At 39.6% G+C, this 22382-nt stretch overlaps 1 protein-coding gene across 1 annotated transcript; it reads right to left on the bottom strand.

Moving 5' to 3' along the window:
- Positions 1 to 1726: 1726 nt before the first annotated feature.
- Positions 1727 to 22331, bottom strand: LOC137283867 (ras-related protein Rap-1b-like). The gene is made up of 2 exons (XM_067815545.1): positions 21949 to 22331; positions 1727 to 2396 (listed from the first exon to the last, which is right to left on the bottom strand). Exons 1-2 carry the CDS (start codon positions 22329 to 22331, stop codon positions 1727 to 1729), a joined length of 1053 nt encoding a protein of 350 aa, XP_067671646.1.
- Positions 22332 to 22382: the final 51 nt, after the last annotated feature.

The raw sequence follows: 22382 nt of genomic DNA, 5'->3' as shown, positions 1-22382 counted from the left end.
TCGCGATACCTTAGTACTTCCGTTGACAAACAACGATTCATACCTTTTCGAATCGTCTCATGTTTGTCAGTTGACAGTAAGAACTGCTAATCATTGCAGAACAACTTTCCTATATAACCATTTTAACCAACTGTTACAAATGTAAACCGCTGAGTTAGCCAAGCGTGGTTGTACACTTGGTCCGGTCTGGAAAAGTCATTTTGGAATACGCTTGTCACAGGAAAGTAAGCTAGGCCCCGTCTCGCAAGTTGGTGCTCACAGTGGGAGACAGGATCCAGCATTATACAGGGCTTATACAGGGGAGCAGCACCTCGCGAGACTTACAGTCCCAATAGTTTGAAGCACATGCACGAACTGTTTAAACGTGACATGCTGGTCTGTTGCATGTTAACTGAACCGATGAATAAATCTGAAAAATATACGCTTCTTATTTTGACATGGCTGTAAAATCTGAAGACTTAGCCATTTCTTTTAAATCACAGAATCCGCCAATCTTTAAAGACTTCTTTTTTTAACGTTCACAGAATTTATATGCAACAACTTGCATTAACATCATGCGGATTTTCAAACACCCAAAGGATGATTGAATTAATACAAGCCCAGAATAAAACAAGTTCAGTTATGTGAAAACATTATATTCCTTATACACTTTCTGTTCTTACATGGTAGAAGGGAAACTTCGTTTATCGATCCACTGGCTCTCGTTACTGGACGTCGACAACACCGATAGATCTCTATCTTGAGATTTGAGACCCGTGAAAGTATGGGGTACAACAGGTCTTCAGCAACCCATGCTTGCCATAAAAGGCGACTATATGCTTGTCGAAAGAGGCGACTAACGAGATCGGGTTTTCGTATGTCATCAGTTCATAATTGCGGAGATCGATGCTCCTACTGTTGATCACTGGATTGTCTGTTTCAGACTCGATTATTTACAGACCTCCGCTATATAGCTGAGATATTGCTGAGTGCGGCGATCACTGATTGAAATGGCAAGCGTTCGCGTCATGCAAATCGATCGACGACAAGACCGACATTTAGATGATTGCCAGCCTAGTGACTGTGAACATCTCAGTCACAGAAGCACACACTTGGATTATGCATCAAAGCTGAATTCCGCATTGCGAGTTTCTCCAACAATCAGAAGCAATGAGAAGCTGTTTCAATGTCATCCCATATGGTGAAAGAACAGAGAACAATTAGGATTCAGATTTAATTTTATTATATACAGTGATATACACGTGATAACGTTAAATACACCCATTATCAGAATGCTCAGAAATACTGACAAACAAAAATAAGTTGAACACTGACCTGTCAATAGAGCCGCATCAGCAAGTATGAGTGATGCCAACTGTCACTTGCCATTGTGAACCCCAGATTGTATGGGGCCAAGTTCTACACCGAACCAAGAGAACGAGGCGTGTGCCGCTACGCGAGGAATCAATTTCATCGTCATGAATTACAGGTGCACTAGCCTCCATCTACTCTACCTTTCACAAACCAAATGGGTTTGGCGTGCACTGCCTACTTCTCGTAAACGTGTTTTCTTTCCCGGTCCAACTTATCCTTGTTTGCCAGTAAGTGACATGAATGATGACATGAAAGAAAATCGACAAAACATTTTCCATATATGTTTTCATATAAACGTCATACATTTCAAGCACAGCAATAAGTACTTTCACGAGAGAGACCATTCCGTCGTTCACGACCCATGATGAGATCTTCAGTTGAGCGTTTTGGACCTTCTCAGTTTACAACTTAATCTCCTTAGAGCAGCAGCTGGTGTGGTCATTCGCCGACGTTTTTCGTGAAAATACGTTCTCGTTTGGCTCACAATCAGCTGGAATATTTCAGAGACGTTCACGTTGTCTTTGGCAGAGGTTTCCATATACTGGTGATTCCAACCATTAGTTATCATGCAGTAAGCCTTGTCTTTGGATATGAAACGATCAGATGTTGTCAGATCAGACTTGTTTCCGACAACAAGGATTGGAACGCCTTCGGATTTCTCTTGGATAATCAAATCTCTAATTTTAGCCATGTTCTCAAAGGATGACTCGTCTCCAACAGAATACACCAACACAAAAGCTTCGGAGTTGGTTATGGCCAGTCTGCGTACGTTGGCAAAACAGTAAGCCCCGGGAGTATCGAAGATGTCGAGCATGACGCGGGACCCGTTCACGTCTATGTCTGTGATGTAACGATCTTGAATCGTGGCTGCGTAGCCTCGGTGAAACTTTCCATGGATCAGCCGGTTTACAATGGCGCTCTTACCTACTGCTGAAGCACCCATTACAGCGATTCTGAACGAGCTCTCCGATCCAGAAGTTGAGGAATGGAATGAAGGTGTCGGCAAAGACATGTTGATACTATGAAAAACTGCGAACGCTGGGCTGTGGCAGTGAAAAATACTCTTCAGACCCACGGATGAACTCGACTCAATAGTGTTTTTTTCACTCTTTATATACACCGGCGAGAATCAGTTTATCACAACAACTCAGCTGACGTCAAAGACATGAATAAACATGTTACTTGTATTTTAAGAAAGCGTCATTCCTTTTCAGAAAATGAAAAATACAGATGATACTACCTTGTAAGAATTGTTTTTGTTTTTCGAAATACATTCTACAATATTCGTCAGCGGCTGCCTCTTGATTTAGTGAGTTAGGATTATAGCCCTTTATCACTCGCCCGTTGAAGATACTTCAGTGTAATATTTTCACTTCAATATTACACTAGTGTAATACCGCTTGACGTATGACGTCAAAATGGTTCAATGTTGTGACGTCACAATACTAATGTTGATGTCGCGATTTTACTAGACCTTGCTTGACTTGAAAGCTGAGTGTCCTCACACTATAGGCAATTTCGCCGCAGTTTCTGTCAATTTATGTTGGCCAGAAATAAACAGAATACTAAACTCGCTTCCGTGAAATACCATTTTCATTAAAGTCGTTAAAGATTTAGTATGAAACTCGCTTTCGCTCGTTTGATACCAAATCATTAACTCGTTTAATAAAAATGGTATTACACGGAAGGTCGTTTAGTATCCCCTATTTACTATTGATAACAATGTCACAAACCTGGAACTGAGGAACTAGGAACATCACGATACAGGCGCCTTACGACACGATACGTATCTCGATACTGAGGGTACGATATGATACGTATTTCGATACTGAGGTAATGACACGATACATATCTCGATACTGAGGTAATGACACGATACGTATCTCGATACTGAGGTAATGACGCGATACGTATCTCGATACTGAGGTAATGACACGATTCGTATCTCGATACTGAGGTAATGACGCGATACGTATCTCGATACTGAGGTAATGACGCGATACGTATCTCGATACTGAGGGCACATATGATACGTATCTCGATACTGAGGTAATGACACGATACGTGTCTCGATACTGAGCGCACGATATGATACGTATCTCAATACTGAGGTAATGACACAATACGTATCTCGATACTGAGGGCACGATATGATACGTATCTCGATACTGAGGTAATGACGCGATACGTATCTCGATACTGAGGGCACGACATGATACGTATATCGATACTGAAGGCACGATATGATACGTATCTCGATACTGAGGTAATGACACGATACGTATCTCGATACTGAGGGCACGATATGATACGTATCTCGATACTGAGGTAATGACACGATACGTATCTCGATACTGCATTCCGACATTTTGCCCGTAAGAAGCGGCCATTACCCGGATGCCGTATTGACGCCATAGCTCAACACCCACCATCCGTTTCATAGTAAACTGGAAGCTTCCAAAGTGGAGAAGTAACTGCACAGACTGATTCCCACGTTGCATGCCACAAATTACAGGAATGATGTAGCCGTTCACACGCTGCAACAGTTACATAAAACTTTTAATCTCGCGACACTGCCGTGCGTATGCGCGTGTCGTAGCGATGCAACCATTCGACAACAATGGCGTCCTTTAGTGGAAGAGACAGTGAAGATGGCGCTCTTGAATTAGCGGTAGTCGGCATGCTTGCCTGTTTACAACCCGAGAAAACTAAGAGATCTTGTTCTTGTACGCCCCTGGATTGCCAGAAGAGGGGAGGTGGGGGCTTATAACTCATTAATGCGAGAACCTGAGCTGGAGGACCCCAATAGGTTTCATAATTTTCTCCGAATGAACCGGACAAATTTTTATCTCTTGTTGGAGTATATGACTTATAGCGAAGAATGACACCCTGCACAACGCCCTTCCTGCCGGTGAGAAGTTGGTAATAACTCTCAGATACTTAGCCTCAGGTGTGTATCTCACATAATGTTAATGTATAGAGCGTCTTCGTGAAGTTTAGATTATCAGCTGTTATTTGTTTACACATGTAGCAAGATACAAAAACATAGTGTCACCAACTCGTCGCTTTACTTTCAAAGTTAAGTGGATGTTATATAACCGAGTAAGGAGCTTTATGAAACTCTCGATAGGTCCCAATGTCATTCGATCGATGCTGTTGTATACCTTTAGACTACTGAAAATATTATCTACAAATGTCTTCACATTTCTATCAATATACAGTGAAGATTTGCAAACAATTATATTACTGGTTTTGGTGCAGATAAGGAAAGAACTTATTAATAAGAAAATGATTGAGAGGTCAACTTGAGAATGTTGAAGCGCCCCTTAAATACGTAGTTACAAACAAATTAATTCATCATGCAAACTTAAAATTCATGTGCTAGACAGTATGCTCACTTGTTCCATGTCACGAGAATGTTTCTTTGATATTTACATACATTTGTGTTTTGTTTCATTTCCACGAAAATAGGAGACAGTTACAAGTGGAATGTCTGTATAGCGTACCAAAGAACACCATCGGCAAGTTAGTTCCAGAGGTTTGCAAGGCAGTATACAGCACATTGAAGGAAGATTACATGAAGGTATGTTGACTATCTTAAATGGAATGCTGCAATCAGTTTCCTTCATGTCTGGCAATTTGTCAAGTTTAAGGAAAACCAAGATAATGGAGAAAAAAGAAACTGGATAATGAAGTATTTATTTCTTAAAGATACATGTATGAACACAAAACCATGATAAACCAATTACTGTAAACAATAATTATGAGAAGAAACATGATAAGACATAAAGAGTAGTGCCCTTGCCTCACTGAATGAATGAATGAATGAATGAATGAATCTCTTCTTTTCCTTCAGACTGTAGTCATAAGATCATTATAAACATGTACATGAAATATTTACAGCAACATAATGACAGCAATATATTCACAGCATATTCATATGATAACATAGTAATACAGTCATATATACACGTACAAAGAAAAATGGAAGGTCTAGAATGCACAGTTTTGTAGGGAAGCAAGGAATATAGGTACTTACAAACGAGGACAATCATACATCTCCATGACATTTCATCAGTATCGTTAGTGACTACAAGTTCACCTCCAGCAAACAGTGATAGCTTTTCATCTTCAGATAGTGATTCTATTTGTACATAAACATCCACATCACACTTCAAAGAGATCTATGGGTTTTGTCTTCACAGTGCAGATTATGGCAACCATACTAATTACAGAATGACTTGGAACTGCCTTGCATCAGAACAAGAGTTTCCCGAAGATGAGACCAGAGGATATTTGTTCCATTATGGTCCGCTACATAAAGGAAAACACACGAGCTGGACCTGTCTGTGGCATACAATGAAGATCCGGAAGAGGTAGGTGAGAAGAGCTTGTAGTATTTTTTATCATCTTCCCAACATATTTCGTTTCGTTGACGTCACACAGAAGGTCTAGAAAGCACAACGCCCTGGGAGGACACAGAATGCCTTTGGGAAAACGCCTCCTGCTAAGCGTGTCTACCGAGGAGCAGAGAATAGATTATTTCGCCTAAATGAGACCTGGACAAAAGTCTCCACTCCAATTTCTCGATGCTGTTGGGTACTATTTAGGATTAGGACTGTCAAATATGCTGATGAAAGCTTCGGCATTATAGGACAGAAGTTCAATACAAATGTTCTACATAGACTGTTATTTCAGTGTGACATGTAACTTGAAAAGTTTGCAGTTTTGTTAATAACCCTGCCTTTTTTATCTTTTAAAACAAAAAAAAATATTTCGTAGTTCAGGCCACTTAGCCCGTATAACCTTTGAAAGATAACATTTATTTAGGTCGTATAGAGTCACACATCTCTGTCCATCACTTTTGAATAACTTTCATAAGTATAGTCTTATTGTACGTAGGACATTAATATCACAGGAGTTAAATAACTTTTCCAGCATACTTTTATCATTATAATATATCTGTAATGAGGTGAGAAAACCATCTTCCATGTGTGTTTATTTCTTCAATACAAAGGTCACTGTATGTGACATATTTAACAATGGCCTTTTATGGATAATGACGACTCAGAGTTGTGAAGTAATATTCGAAATTTACACGTTGATGAAACTATTGGTTTGTCTCTGTTTACTGTTATATAAAATTCGGTTGAAAAACAGATATGAACTCCCCATTTAGAGAGTATCAGTTTGGACAATATCTGGTTCTGGCAACCATGGCAACGTCATGGTTCTTGTCTATGTTTTCGAAACTCTCTTAGCGCCACGATTGTCTTAAATGCCATACACTGACATTAACTTACGACTGTCTTAGCGCTATGAGAGCTTAAAAATCCATGCTCTGGACTTTTCTCACCCAAAACATGTTGTCAGCTCTTTGATTCCTTTATAACGAGTATTCTGAGCTATGGTTGTGAGATATGGGGCTTAGATGTTGCACCCCGAATAGAAAAAAAATACATCTTACGTTTTGTGAAAGAATACCACATCTCCACCCTAAAGCATCAAATACAGCCGTGTATTGTGAACTTGGTAGAACACCATTGTACGTTAATAGATATCGTAGAGTTTTCGTTACTGGTTTAAATTGTTATACACAAACACATGGTATTGAAAGCTGCATATGACATATCACTTCTTTGTTGCGAGAAAGGTGAAAACAAATTGGTTTTACTCAGTAAAGGAACTGCTGTGTAAAACTGTTATGTATGATATGTTTGGGTGGATCCGTACTCTGTTAATTGTATGTCATTTGTAGCCTATGTAATGCTTATGTACAGAAATGGCAGAGTGAGTTAGAGAAGAGTAGTAAACTTATATTGTATTCGAAAGTTCAACAAGTGTTTGAATATGACTCTTATCTTAATTTGATTCCACAGAATCGGGCTCAGGGAACATCAACTAGCATCGAAGGTACATTAATCATGCCCCCTTCGTGACCAGTGAACAACTTATGACATATATATATATATATATATACACACACACACACACACACATCACACACATCACACACAACTTGACTATATATAGTAACACACTCCTTAACTATATATAACAATGCACTCCTTAAAGTTTACATAACTACACCTCCTGCTCAGTGTTGCTATGTCAACCCTAGTGCTTATACTATACCACACTCCATCACCCAGATGTCAACTACACACATCACGCACTTAGCCATATACTCCGTTTACTACCCCCGTTCTCTTTCCACATCAATAATATCTCCTACCAGCCATACTACTTCCACCCGCACTAACCCTTACCCCCTTCAACGCTATTATCACCCCCGTCCCTACCGCCTTTTAACTCCTTTTTTCTTTCTTTAAGCCCAATCATGGTACATCATCCTACTCTATATCTCCACCATCCACCCCCCCTCCCACCCCCACAGCCCCCACCGTTCTTATTGTTTATTTTTTTCGTTTTCCCTTTATAATTCGGCTTATATTTTTTTTATATTTTACATTATGTTGTAAACGTTTTTATTAAAATGCAAGTAAATTTAAAACACCTACATGTATTAATTTATTCCCCATTACTCCATTTTATCATTTATTAAAACCCCGACCTACTTCGTCGGCGACATTGGTACCGCTGAAAGCCGATGATTAACCTCTAATTTATTCATTCCTACTATTCACCCGATGAAGGAGCAAGCATACGCTCATGTTACTAACTCACTCACAGTAAAAAGGTGACATCCATAAATATTGCTTTTCATAGCAGAGACAATTCTTTGATTCTGAATTAACGATGTCGTTTCTTGTAACAATATTAAATGTCATTGAATGATCAACATTCCTCAACCCGTGTAGGTCTGGGCTAGAATAGGCCTTCAGCAAAACATGCTTTCCAGAAGAGGCGACGCTGCCTGTTGTAAGATGCGACTAACGGGATCAGGTGGTCAGGCTCGCTGACTTGGATGACACATGTCATCGGTTCCCAATTGCGCAGATCGATGCTTATGCTGTTGATCATCGGGTTGTCTGGTCCTGACTGGAATATTGCTGAGTGCGGCGTAAAACTAAACTCACTCACTCACTCAGCATTTTTCCTTTATCCCTTTTAACACTTCGCCAAAAAGGTGGCGCCACGCCGCCAGTTACCACGGTTCCAAGGGTTCAAAAGCGCAGCAAAGACGATGTCTCGGGATGCTGCAATCGAAATGTTCGAGAGAACAAATCTTGCTGAAATGGTTGTCTACTGGGGTTTGTTAGACTCAGCATAGCCATGTAACGAATAATACTGAGTCTAAGTTTATTTACAGTATGGTTGAGTGCTATTGGACCTATCGGTGAATCAAACTAAACAACCATTACACGTGAAAGACTTGTGGTTGGTCTTAAGCGGGACACGAAAATTCATTCTTAAAAAAATGTGTTTACTTCATACCTAGCGATTCAAAAGTTGTCAAAATGCTTCACTCTCGCCCGCCATCGAAACCACAGGCAGGTTACGTAACTCTGTCGCCAGAGCAATGCAGAGACCCGCAGTGGCGTCATGAGGAACGATTTTCAGTTAGTTGTATACAAAGAAAATGTTTAGGAAGCTGGTCATTTTATTGATTTCTTGACGCCAGCAAAGCCATGCCGAATAGTGGCGTTGCCGTCAAATGCTCCTTTGGGTCAGATGATGGTGTCACCATGCATAGATTTCCACCGGAACCCGCAGTTTCTGCTAAATGGGTTGTTTGTGAGTGCGAAGAGGGTGGCTCGCCTCCTGCGTCGCCAAGACAGGAAATGATATTTAGATTTGTTTTCATAGAGTTATAAAATCAAAACAACTTAGTAGTTGTAGTAAATCATCGGTGACCAAAAGGATTTTGCATGAACATAATAGTCCAGTAAAATTAGTGCAATAAATCACTGAACCTGTAAACAATATATAAACAGTCCTCCCTTGGATGTTGATGCTAAGTGGCTTTTGGGAGCAAAAACTATGAAAATTGTATTTTCAACATTTTTTTCTAACTGAAAACAAGTCCAGAAAATGGTATATATAACTGAAAAACAGACAACTGAAGTCTATGAAACAGTAAATAATGAAAATTAGAATTTAAAAAAAGTATGACATGACGTTTGAGCTTAGATTTCGGTCACTCCAGCACACAGAAAACGAGAAAATGTGAGTTATCTCCCCTTGTTTACAAAGTAGCAGAATCTTTTGTTATACTCCAACTAGAAGAGGCTATAGTTAGCTTATAGATAAAGGACTAAAGAGACAGCTAAATGCTACAATCAAAAGAGAACATGACGAGGACTGAAGTGGTTCAGCTCTCATAATTAACCACAACACTGCACTGTGGTCGTGTAAGACCACGCACCAAGGTGATAAATTGGATATTCTGTGTCAAAATTAAAAGGAATTTGAAGAAACATATAACAGAACAAAAAATCAGGAAAACATGATAATGCTGTCAGTTTGAAAACAATTTGGAAAGGTGATTGAAGAATAAGCTTGTTCTCTTTTATCTTGAACTGGCAACTTTATAATTATGTGAGCAGAATTGAGTGAACCCTAGCAACTATGTATGGTGTAGCTGCAATTCTTTTTTCTGATTTGAAATCTCAGCAACTTTTAAAAACCGGATTGAAATTTACTTGAGTAAATATCATATTGTGATACACATAGACTGGACATATGGCACATATATTTCATGAAAAACATACCAATCATTTTCATAGAAATGGAAACATCATTAACTTGTACGTTGTACTCAGCTACATGTCGGCGGCCTGTCAATAACAATAAACTCAAACCACGTACGTAATCTCTGTTCCAGAATTGTGGCAAACACTTTACCAAGTACATCCAGGAGGGGATTCCCGCGATACTAGTAATTATTCGGCTGCCTCTTGCTTCTAAATTTATGTAGAGGTTGATTCGTTGCGGCCACCTATGATTCCGGGAACTTTCCAGAGTCCAGAACTTTGTTGAAGAATGATAGGAGAAATGGTATTATCAACTGTAAGTTAACTTTCCGGCGGAACACCGTCCTCCCCGGGGGCTTTTTCATTCTTAAGACATTTAATAGAATCCATAACTTCAGTGACTGTAATTTCATCAGACAAAATATCTGTATTAAAAAGCATTTCATCGCAGAATTCATATGTATGATTGTTTACAAAGTACATGATCCAATTCAGTGATATCAGTATCCTTCTCAACAGATATTCGGAGATGACTCACATTTTCTCGTTTTCTGTGTGCTGGAGTGACCGAAATCTGATTCAACACTTTCTTGAAATAATCAAACCAAACTTCTGGTTTGAAGCTAGTATGACCTCTCTGGAAGCGTCTAATAGTATTCCAGAACTTCTTACAATGCTTGATTTTTACCAAAACTTCAATGTCTCTGTTTGTCTTCTCGTTATATATCTCTTTCTTCATTTTGCAGCACTTCTTAAAGTCAGACTTCGCATTTAGATATTTACTTAAGTTCACACACACATTTGTACCTTTTATAGAGGTTCAGATTTTTGTACTTCTATGTCCTTAATCGTTCACAGTCGTGGTCGAACCACGGTGCGTGTTGATTAGAGTTTGATGAAACTTCTTAGATTTTAATCTGAGTACCTCACCGCAATCGTTAAGAACAAAGGTTAACAGACTGAATCTAATATATGAGAAGAATTCTTCCTCAATAGAATCACGTGACTTAATCCTCAGTTATTGTTTAAAACCGGATATTTCGCGATCAGGTAGTCAGGACCTTAGAGACGGGAGAAGCGTCAGTATATCACCAGACGACATAGAGAGAAGAGGCGGGAAAATCCCAGTGATCGACAAACACGGTGGCAAATGGTCCGATTCTGGACGGGTCAATACTTTTAAGTCAGTTACATGTTGAAACAGATCAGAGAGGACTAACAGATAATCTGCATTGTTTCCTTGGTGAGATATATATGCAAATTCACCGGTCTGATCTCCAATAGATCTACCAATCATTAAATGTACGTTAATAACTTGCACACATCAAGTAAACATTTACCATATGCATTCACTTCAATTCATTGTCAACTGTTCCTTGGTAAGATGAATGTATCTGACCCATGGCTATCGTCCAGAGGTAGATGATCTACACTGTCGTTTTTAATATAGCCAAGATCATTACCTGTCCGTGCATTAAAACCACCGGTTAGTATAACCTTACACTCTTCTCCATAATCATTAAATATCTGAAGCAGAATTCCTTCAAAAGATTGTATTTCGTTTTCTTCCAGATGTCAGTGCATTAAAACCATCGGATAGTATAACCTTACACTCTTCTCCATAATGATTAATATCTGGAGCAGTTTTCCTTCAAAAGATTGTATTCCAGTTACTTCCAGACGTTCGTGTAATGGTGATCCTTCTGGCTGGAACTGGAACTTTGTCGTAACTGAGAAAGGCGACAGACTTGTCATCAAGGAATTTAGCATGAATACAAACACGCTTGGATCTGATTTTACGTACACCTTCTGTGAAATCTTCAGATACTTTGTGGGCCTTCTCGCATTTCAGAACCTTACGGGTTGTGTTGAGTCCAGCAGATTTGTCCTTGAAAGAAGCCAGTTTAACTATAACTGGTAAAGTTCCTGTCCTGGCGTAAAGCTTATTGGCTTTGTCAATCCCAATACTGTATGCCTCATTTATTCCCATAGTGTCATTAATATAATCTCTCACACAGTTTTCACAATCTTCCCATGTTTCATTATCCTAGGCCTCCAATCCATGAAACATTAAGTTGTTTCTCCTAGAATGAGTCTCAAGGGAATCCAACGTATCTTCAAGTTTAAACACTTTTTCTTTGAGTTCTTGATTTTCACTTGTGAGTTGTGTTATCTTATTGTTAAAGACGTATGTAAACACATTGAACTTGTTGTGAAGGGAGGTAATTTCGGATTGGATACTCATCACCATTATATTGAGATCACTGAGTGTACACGATGGATTCTCACCTGTCATCTCAGGTAACACACAGGCACCCGAAACGTTAAGAAGATAACCGTGTCTGAGCCCTGTCTTGTGAGATCTGTCCATAGTCTCTTTGACTGCCATGACCTGTTGGTCCGGGGTTAGATTCGACATCCCCACAGACAACCAACAGCGAGACATCGACTAAACAGACGAACATACAAGCGTGTACCTGTAGGTAGTCGTATACCACTGTACAATTTTACGATTGATCTTCCACGGTATACAAAACGTCCAATCCTACCTCTCCAAATGTTAGTAGCTATCCCCATTGTGCACAGACCTAACCCAGAATACTTCCGAAACACACTTCCTGTATTGGCGTCTATATGCTCTTTGGAAGGGGTTTTATTCACCTTTTTGTCACCAGCTTACATCTGTGCATCTCGCCATGACCACATCATCGTTCAGTCATTACTGTCTCAAGTTTCAGAAGTAGGAGCCAAGTGCAATGTTCCCAAAAATGGAGGTACACGGGGTCACTTCATTCAGTTTGCAACACATAATGCAGATCAATTTGAGAACATGGATTAACGCATACCGATGATGTTTCTGCCAATCAGGTGACTGTTTGCCAAGCTTACTGAGGTATTGATGTGTTAAAAGGATGGATTCATATGGCCTATATCAAGCCATTCGTCCACACTTTACTGAATCAAATTGCTTGATGTTTTGAACAATTCATGCATAATATGAAATGAATCGCTAGATTGTATCATACTCAGCTTTCACCAAAAGGATTTTGCATGACATAACTTGTAACACAACGACTTCTTTCACGGAAACGAGGTGTGGGTCAAAGTGACAATGCAATAAATTCACTTGGTTTATATATGTCCACTCGCCAGCATGTAGATACTAAGCAATGTGCGTCTTTATATTTTGGACATATATCCCTAATTAGTTTATAATCATACTTGTATGCGTTTTGAATCTTAAGAAAACGAAGCGCCGAAGCGCCGCCTAGCCTGCTCAGTGGAAGTCGCGGGGGCTGAGCGGCCTAGGCGGCTGACTTTGTGTGATGGCGATTAGGTGCCTGACTCGGAGGGTGCGGGTTCGAATCCCGAATGGGACTCCACCAAAACAGTACTAGAATTTGTACCTTACTAAGGAAGTGAAATCCCAAATATGACATATGGTGCAACACCACCATCGTGAACACCATCAAAGCGAGTGCTAAACCAATTTTCAGCCAGAAACAGCAATCACTCGGAACAGTTTACCGCGTCCCATACGATTTTGGACAAAAACACTACGTAGGAGAAAAATCAAGACCCCTCAAATCCCAAATAAAAGGTCACCAGGCCTCAATATCTAAACTTGACTCAATCAGTCACATCACATCAAAGACAATCCCGACCACAGTATCCAGTGTGACAGAACCCAAACCCTAACAACGAACCTGGAAGACTTTAAGCTCAGGAAACGCCAAGAAGCCATCCGCACCAAAAGACTCCAGCCATCAATCAACCGTGACCAAGGTTATTACATACCCCCTGCATACTATCAACTCATTAAAGATCCTCGTTATTGACAGTCCCCCGCTTATGTATGGTACAGGCTTCACTACCCTTGTTTTTATTTTGATAGGCTTCTTCATGTTGTTCATTACTTGCTTGATAATGGTGTTAGAACCTACCTGTTAGAACTTTCTCCCCCCAACATGTTGTTTTAGACATCGAAGGTTGAAAGTTTGAACCCTCACAAATTTTGTTTTGGAATACTTCAACAGTTCACTCGTATGTAGATAAGTATATGTTAAATATTATAAATATGTTTGCTTGCCCAAAATATATAATTAATGCTAGAAAATGAACAAAACCTGTTTGGAGATAGAACTATTTACTAAATCAAGCGACACTTGAGAACCATACTGTTCTGTCTCCAAAAAAACATGTGCTTCGTGCGTAGATGTTGCTATTCTTTTGAGTGTATTCATCAAGAAACGTCCTTAATTTAATATAATTCATTAGTGGTACTTACTATTTTGATGCTGATGTTTTCATTTCATCAAAATAATAAAAGCATTGTAAATATTTTTAAACGATTATTGAATCCATGATATAAATTTAGTATTCTGCACGTGATACGCAAGGAAATAAAAAAAACAAAACAGACTGCTGTGGTCATGAATCAGTGCACTTTCATCCTCAGTGTTGAACACCACAGTTGCTTTGAAAACACACCTTAACACAAACCTAGTAAAACTTTTAAAGGGCGTGAGTTTGGTTTTACACTGCTTTTAGCAACATCCCAGCACTATCACAGCTGGGATACCGGGAATGGGTCTCACACATAGTACCTCTGTGGGGAATCGAACCCGTGCCAAGCGAACACTTAAACTCTAGACTAACCCTACCGCCCCTAAAACTTTTAAAACGAATCAATGTGGTCCCGAACCTTTTGCTATCGTGCATCAGAGATCCTGGAGGATGACACCCCACCTCTTCTATCACGCTTCTTTGACATTGATGCATTTTCAGAATGGTAGCATTCAATGTAACAAGAGACCCTCCTTTGTTTTCAGAATGCTTGCATTTAAAGTAATAAAAGAACCTCCTTTGTGAAACATGGAGAGTCGTTAGGTAGTACTCTTTACACACCAGAACCTTTTGCTCCTTTCACAAAAAATAATATGAGTAAGAGTACTTCCTTCTGCTCTGCCCCTCAGTATGTGATCTCTGTCTGTCAAGTCTCTCAAATGTTTTATTAAAAAGTGTGGCTTCTCTTTGTCGATTAGATTCCAAAACACTTTGTGAATTTTCTTTCGTTCATCTGAACAATTTTTATGCAAAATCTGCATCTTTCTTGGCAGTCTTTTGTTGATGTTACTCGTCATTCTGAAATCTGCTTTCCTGGACAACTTAAATGCCTCTTTCCTGACTGTCTTCTGCGTTTTCTCACGTTTGTCTTCCACTTTTCTTCATTTTGTTTTCTTTTTCTGCATTTTTGTTTAATCCTCTGCATCCTATGTTTCCGAACTTCAAATCACACCCTGGTTCCTGGCCTCTCATTAATATCGCTTTGGTATTGGCCAGTGGCGGCGCTCATTGGAGAGATTGAAGATGGCGGACGAGGTAAGTTTACAACGGAACTGACCGATTTCTTACACTTGCGACATTCGCTGGACAGTTTGCTCAATAATGCAGACTGAAATTACTATCTCAATCCCAGTAGTAAATAATTTTTAGAACAAAGAAGTTTGTCTCCAGAACAAACTCAAAGCGTAAGTCCCGCCCACTCACGGATGTGAATAGAACACGCACGTTTCAGTGCCTCACAATACGTGTATGCATTCACCCATGACAGGATGAATATCAACATATATGGCAATAAATCCATAGCTACATACCTCATTTCACCTTTTTGCATTGCTGAATCGCGTTTTACCACTACAGAGAATAGAAAAACCCTTCTCCGATCATTGCTAAACGGGCGCTGTGTCAACCTGATACCCTAGTAGTAGCACAAGGTATAATTCTTGTTCAAAGCTGTTTCAGTTCAAAACCTAGAGCTTTCTTATCTTGTTATACTGTTTATTTCAACATATCTGCATAGATAATAAATTTGGTAATATTGTCACTTCAGAGCTGGATATTTTATTTATTTATTTATTTATTTATTTATTTATTTATTTATTTATTTACGAAAAACGTTTTTCTTTCAGGTAAATCTCAGTCTTCACAGCTATGTCAAAAATTGCTGACAGGAAGAATTTGCATGGTCACCTTATACAAAGGAAAAGAGACTGGCTGTAAGTAAATTATAGTCTCAACACTGTATTTCATATTGCGCCTTTTTTCTAGCTGGGGCCACTGACTCAGCAAATAGTAACTGATAAACCTGAAAAAAAAAGCATAAGAAGAAAACGGACAGATGAGGAATATACCTGTCCATATATTCTGCATGCCTTCCCATATGCAGGGCACTCTTTACCTGGCGCGTGGCTGATCTTATCACAGTATGTACATCGCGGGTACTGTTTAGTGCTGTTTAAAGGGGAACATTGTCTGAATCTACCAACTGTACGGTTGGAAGCCTGATGATAGAGAGGATTATTCATTGATTTGGAGAGCAACATCTTCTAATTGTGAGGCTTCACGTAGGAATCGTGACAATGTCTATGATTTGTTTACGGTTATCGGGATCAGTGTCCTGTTATCGTTTGTTATATCGTTATCGTTATAGTTTGAATAATGTACTCAAGGTTTCGGTCATCGCAGCTGTCGCCAAATTCACACACCTGTGCCTTTTCACGAAGCGGAGAAGCATACATGCATGAGGATTCATTTGTTTTTGACCTCATTCTAAAAAACAAATACCTGCCGTGGTGTCTGATGCGTTCAGGTGTGAGGTAGTTATTCAACTTCGTTTTAAGGCTCACAAATTCATTTCCTTCAGCTGGTGGATCTAGTAAACTACTGGATAGTCTAGAAAAATCTCTCCCTCCGAATATTATCAAGGCGTCTTTCGTGTCTACGGGATTCGTAATTATGAAAAAAAATCTCTCTCAAATCATCTACAAAGAAATGGAGAAAACATACATTCTAAAGCGCCCCAAAGTGTAACATGCCCTCAAGAGTGTGTCAAATGCTTCATGGCACTGGGAACGATTTTGTGTAAATTTCCTGATGCCATCACAGAATCTCAATATTGTGACTACCCGTGACCGGTTAGACTAGGTCTTCAGGAACCCATCCTTGTGGTACGAAATGACTCACTGGATCTGGTCGTCAGGCTCGCTGAGCTGGTTAACACATACCATGGTATCCCATTAGCAAAGATCAACGCCCATTATGACAATTGTCTGGACTGGACTCAGTTAGTTTCACATTTACTTCACATGCCTGGAATACCACTGAATGCAGCATTCAGCAACAAACGAGCAAGCAATACCGTTTTTATTTGCACATTATTTTCAAGGTACAGCTCACATGTTACATGTTGTAATCGACCAAACGGTACGTAACGATTGCATGGTCTTAATATTTCTAAGAGAGTGTGCAGGGCAGAATTCAAAGAACCCAGCTGTACCATCCAAAAGCAAGACATATTGGTCGATATTTCTTATCACATGAACTATGACCTGTTAAACAATTCTGAGGTAAATTATTAATACTTTTGTAGAACAGTAATAATTCAGCGTCATGTCCCGGGGGTTAGTGACTAACAAAAAGTTCTAAAAGCCTAAAAAAGTTAAATCCCTTAAATTTGTGAACTATTTGCGTGCCTATTTACCATTTCTGGTGTCCTCTGTCGTCATACTGGTGAAAATATTTCTAAAAGCGGCGTAAAACTCACCCACGGTTTACACTTTACTGTCTTTTGGTGTAGCTTTTGGCAGCTCTAAAACACAGTCTGCGCATCGATGGTTTTAACTGGTTTATTAAGCAGAAAAGCCATGGGCGCACATGCACAAAGATCTTTGATATGATTGTACACAGACGGTTAGCAAGATGGTTCAACAGCCCTCAAATAGCTTATTCCCTTCCATATACTGTGGAATCTGTCTATTATGGACAGTCCTGGGATCGACGCAGTGTAGAGAGAGGCGAGCGCGACTGATCGTATGCTTAAAATTTAGATTTATGCATAAAGATTCAGAGCGACATAAAATCGTCCTGCAAGGCTGCTTAAGAAAAGTGATGGGTTCATCTTTCCAAAAGTGAAAACTTCCATGGTGCTTTAATAAAACATTGTTACTTTGTGTGGCACTATTCCTTGAACAACAGCTAATGCATACTGTGTGATTCATTCCTAAGGCATTGACCGACCAAACACTAATGGTCATTTGTACGGCGGCTTTCCGTGAACAACGACAGTTAGAGTTACATAACATTTTCTCCGAACAACAATTGTGAAAGTTATTTTGTTATGCCATTGTACCTGAAAAACAACAAGGACAATCTTTTTGACTCACATCAAGAATTACAACAATAACAATGTATATCGCTTTCCCATGACCTACAACAGTAATATCGGCTTATATACATGTCTCTTTTACTTGGACAAAACAACAGTAATAGTTCATTTATATTTCTATGTCTTTACGTCTCTCTGAAGAACGACAATGATAAAAACTGATGTTCCACGTCAGTCGCAGTACAACATTACAGAGGACATTTTGTTAGATTGGTAGCAAGGACGGTAGGGGTGGTCTGGTGGTTAAGGCAGGCTTTCACAGTTTTAGTACTGCCAGCTTCCGATTACGCGTGAATGCCCGTGTCTGGAAACATTTTAGCTCATTACGTGCAAGTGCCCACAAAGTCCATATGGTCCCAGTCTTCTACGAAGTGAGAGGCTGTAAGTAGCCTGGCGGCTTGTCACGCCAAAGACCCGGATTCGATTCCTTACATGGGTACAAAGTTCGAAGCCCATCGTGATATTGTTGGAATATTGCTAAACACGGCGAAACACTAAGCTCACACTCTCACTTCTTGGTAGAATCTATCGCATTTTGTCAAATAATTTTTGAGAAGATGGGAAGATAACATTCACTTTCTTACTGAGAACGCACGACAGCTGCAAAACATGTTAGAAACACCATATCTGTTGCCCTGTTACAAGTCAGAAACGCTGTCTGGCGACATGTAAACTTCCCCTACAAAAGGGTTTTTCACAATGTACGTGTGGAAGTCTGAAAGGCAGTCTTTGAAGAGTCATTCAGTATGTGATGGGCTAAGTGAATGAATGGGTGTGCGATTGACTAAGTGAGGGAATAAGTGTGTCATGGAGTATGTGAGGAAAACAAGTGTGTGATGGCCTAAGTGACGGAATAGGTGTATGATGGACTAAGTGAAGGAATAAGTATGTGATGGACTAAATGAGGGAATAAGTGTGTGATTGCGTAAGTGAGGGGGACACCTGCAGTTTACGGGTCCCTGCCTTCGGCAGTCACCCGGAAGTAGAATGTATTCTATAGTAACATGTACGCGCCTTCGGCGCGAGCTTACTGCACGCGAGAGCGGGCTGATCTCCGTTAGGAGGCATTTTAGACGAATTTAGAGGTCATTTTCGTGTTTACTGGTAAAAGTTTAGTTTAAAACTTTCGTCTGAGAGAGGAGAGTTTTAAACATGAATTTTAGTAATGCTCCAAAACATTAATCCAATCGTGTGTGTGCACAAATAAAACTGAGAGTACGTGGAGAGTGGTGAAAGTGTCCCTGCCCAGGTATGGAACTGCGAAAGGATTGTTTGATAGTTCATCGTGAGGTAAAAATATTTACGTTGTTTTGATGATCCTTTTGTAACATTTCTTGCGTTTATCCGCCGTGCGTTTGACCCCCCCAAAACCATGCATACTTTAAAATGATTGAAATTGAAAAGAAAGAATGGTGTTCAGGATTCGGATGAATTTAATGCAAGCGGAGGTTTGTTCTTGTAATGTAAGTGAAGCGTTTTGATATTAGACATCAAATAAACTTACCTCTTTTTGTTTATTAGGAATAGAAAAGAAATGATAAGTAATATGTAAAAATAATGTAGGGGGGCACCTGCCCCCCTAAAACCCCCCATTCTGTTGAAATATGAGATTGCAAAAAAATCATACATTCGGTTAGCACTGGGAAATTGTATCGTGATCTTAAAAAATGAATAAACAATGCAATTGACAATACCATGACATAATACTGACCCTAAAATAATGTTGAGGAATGAAGGTCTTGAGCTGATTCTCGATTATAACCCAAAGGTAATTTAATAGGTCAAACAAGGCCATAAAACAGCGGCAGTTAATCGCCGGAGTAATCAAATTATGGCGTCAGCGTTAGTGCTCGCTTCGATGTAAATATGGCTTCTGCGCATGCCTGTCACGTACACTTCCGGGGGCCCGTAAAGTGCAGTTTACCCGTGTAATGGACTAAGTGAAGGAATACGTGTGATAAACAACGTAAAGGAATAAGTATGTCATGGACTAAGTGGAGGAATAAGTAAGTGATGGACTAAGTGAGGGAATGCGTGTGTGATGGACTAAGTGAAGGAATAAGTGTGTGACTTACTAAGTGAAGGAATAAGTGTGTGGTGGAAGTGAGGGAATGAGTGTGTGATGGAGTATGTAAAGGAATACGTGTGTGACTTACTAAGTAAAGGAATACGTGTGTGACTTACTAAGTGAAGGAATACGTGTGTGACTTACTAATTGAAGGAATACGTGTGTGACTTACTAAGTAAAGGAATACGTGTGTGACTTACTAAGTGAAGGAATACGTGTGTGATGGACTAAGTGAAGGAATAAGTGTGTGATGGAAGTGAGGGAATGAGTGTGAAAAAGTTTATTTTCACTCGTCTCGGCAATACTTCTGCCATACTGCGACTGTTATAAGAAAATCCCGTGTAGTCACACCCCAACGGCTTGGATGTACATATCAGTTACTGGCTTGCCTGGTCAAGTCTGAATGAATGAGTGAGTGAGTGTGGTTTTAAGCCACTTTTGGGAAAATTCCACCAATATCAGGGCGGAGGACACCAGAAGTGGACTTCACACGTTGTACCCGTGTGAGGAATCGAACCCGGGCCTTCGGTGTGACGAGGGAACGCTTTAACCACTAGGCCACCCTGCGTCCCACCTGCACGATATTACTTGGTATAGCGTTAATCAAACTAAGGTTTTAACACTTTAATACACTTCATATTGCAATATGAGCCTAACAAAACTCCGAGGAGATAATAAAATAGTTAGACTGAAGTCGTGTTGTGAAAATAGATGTGTGAACGAGTGACACATCTATGCATGTGTTTGTCACGGTATCCGCTCGCTGGAGCATGTTACACCCACCTTTTTTGAATATCATCACATTTGATAGCGACATACCACACATAATCAGTAACAACAGTACAAAAGTATAGCTTACGACTTTATTCATATCTCAAACCAGTGTTTCACATACGTGGACAAGCTTTATGGATGAACAACTTTTGATGATGCGACGTTTTGATTCAGATTCTTGTATCGTTGTCAAACTAGTATGTCAATACTGGCTTTAAAGACAAAGAATCTGTATCGAAATTCCGCATCATCATGAATGAAGCAGTTCATCCACAAAGCTTGTCTGTATAGTACTCTCCAATTTCTAGATGTCACGCAAAGACGATATGTGACACCCTTTCTAAATCTATGCTACTTGAGTCATTGTGTGTAACACATCTATTGACGAACAAACTGTGGGAAGGTTAAAGGTGTGATCAACGAATGTAATATATGACATATGCACATTATATACGTAGCATATCTGATCAAATAAAAGACATAAAATATACATACAATGCGCCTATGGAACCCCACGTACATAGAATATATGACAAGTTTATTGATAACAACTTATTATTCTTCACACGACGTTTCAGTGCACATTCGTGCTCCTTCATCGTGTAAAGAATAATAAGAAGTTGTTATCAATAAACGTATCATGTATTCATGCTCGTTCAGCGTCTAGATGCTTTAAAAACCTCCACGGAACAAAGGTTATGGCAAATTTAACATACATACGTAAAGACACTTATATATTATAATTATACATATATTTATATATTATAATTATATAATTATATATATTATTCCATAGTAATCACTGTATTCATCAGCCAAACTTATTTAGTCATAACCTAGCAATATGGAACACAACGCGATTTCAATACGTCCAGGAACGATTTCTTGTGTTCAGATTTTCATTTGCATTTCTCCTGTGTTGCAGACGTCGATTATCTAAAGCTGCCTGAAGGAGGAAATTCGAAGATGCCCCTCTCATTGCAATCTTGAACACGTCGGTCACGTCCATGTCGGTTTTAGACGACACTTCCATATACTCATGTCCCCATTTACTTTTCACGACAGCTTCAATGAGCGCTCGGTGAACGTGACGCTGGCGACTCTTCAGATCTAATTTGTTTCCAACGATCACAATGGGGGCGTGTCTTGTTTTGTCTATGGCCACGATTTGGTCTCTAATGTCCTTGACAGCTTTAAAGGAATGTCTGTCCACGAGAGAATAGACGAGGATAAAGGCATCGGCTTGCACCATCACGCGTTGTTTCATGGATACACTAAGCTTAATCCCAGAAACGTCCAGTAC

This window comes from Haliotis asinina, chromosome 5, assembly GCF_037392515.1.
Source record: "Haliotis asinina isolate JCU_RB_2024 chromosome 5, JCU_Hal_asi_v2, whole genome shotgun sequence".
In the NCBI taxonomy this organism is placed as follows: Eukaryota; Metazoa; Mollusca; class Gastropoda; order Lepetellida; family Haliotidae; genus Haliotis; species Haliotis asinina.
The sequence above is the reverse complement of the archived record's forward strand: the minus strand, read 5'-3'. Positions and strand labels throughout refer to the sequence as shown.

What these genes read in the sequence shown, in the direction of transcription:
- LOC137283867 (XM_067815545.1), bottom strand. Translation starts at nt 22,331, where the DNA reads ATGGTGCAAGCCGATGCCTTTATCCTCGTCTATTCTCTCGTGGACAGA. An exon ending in ACAAGAAATCGTTCCTGGAC is followed by an intron (nt 2,397 to 21,948) that starts GTATTGAAATCG and finishes TCACTGCCACAG; the next exon opens with CCCAGCGTTCGCAGTTTTTC.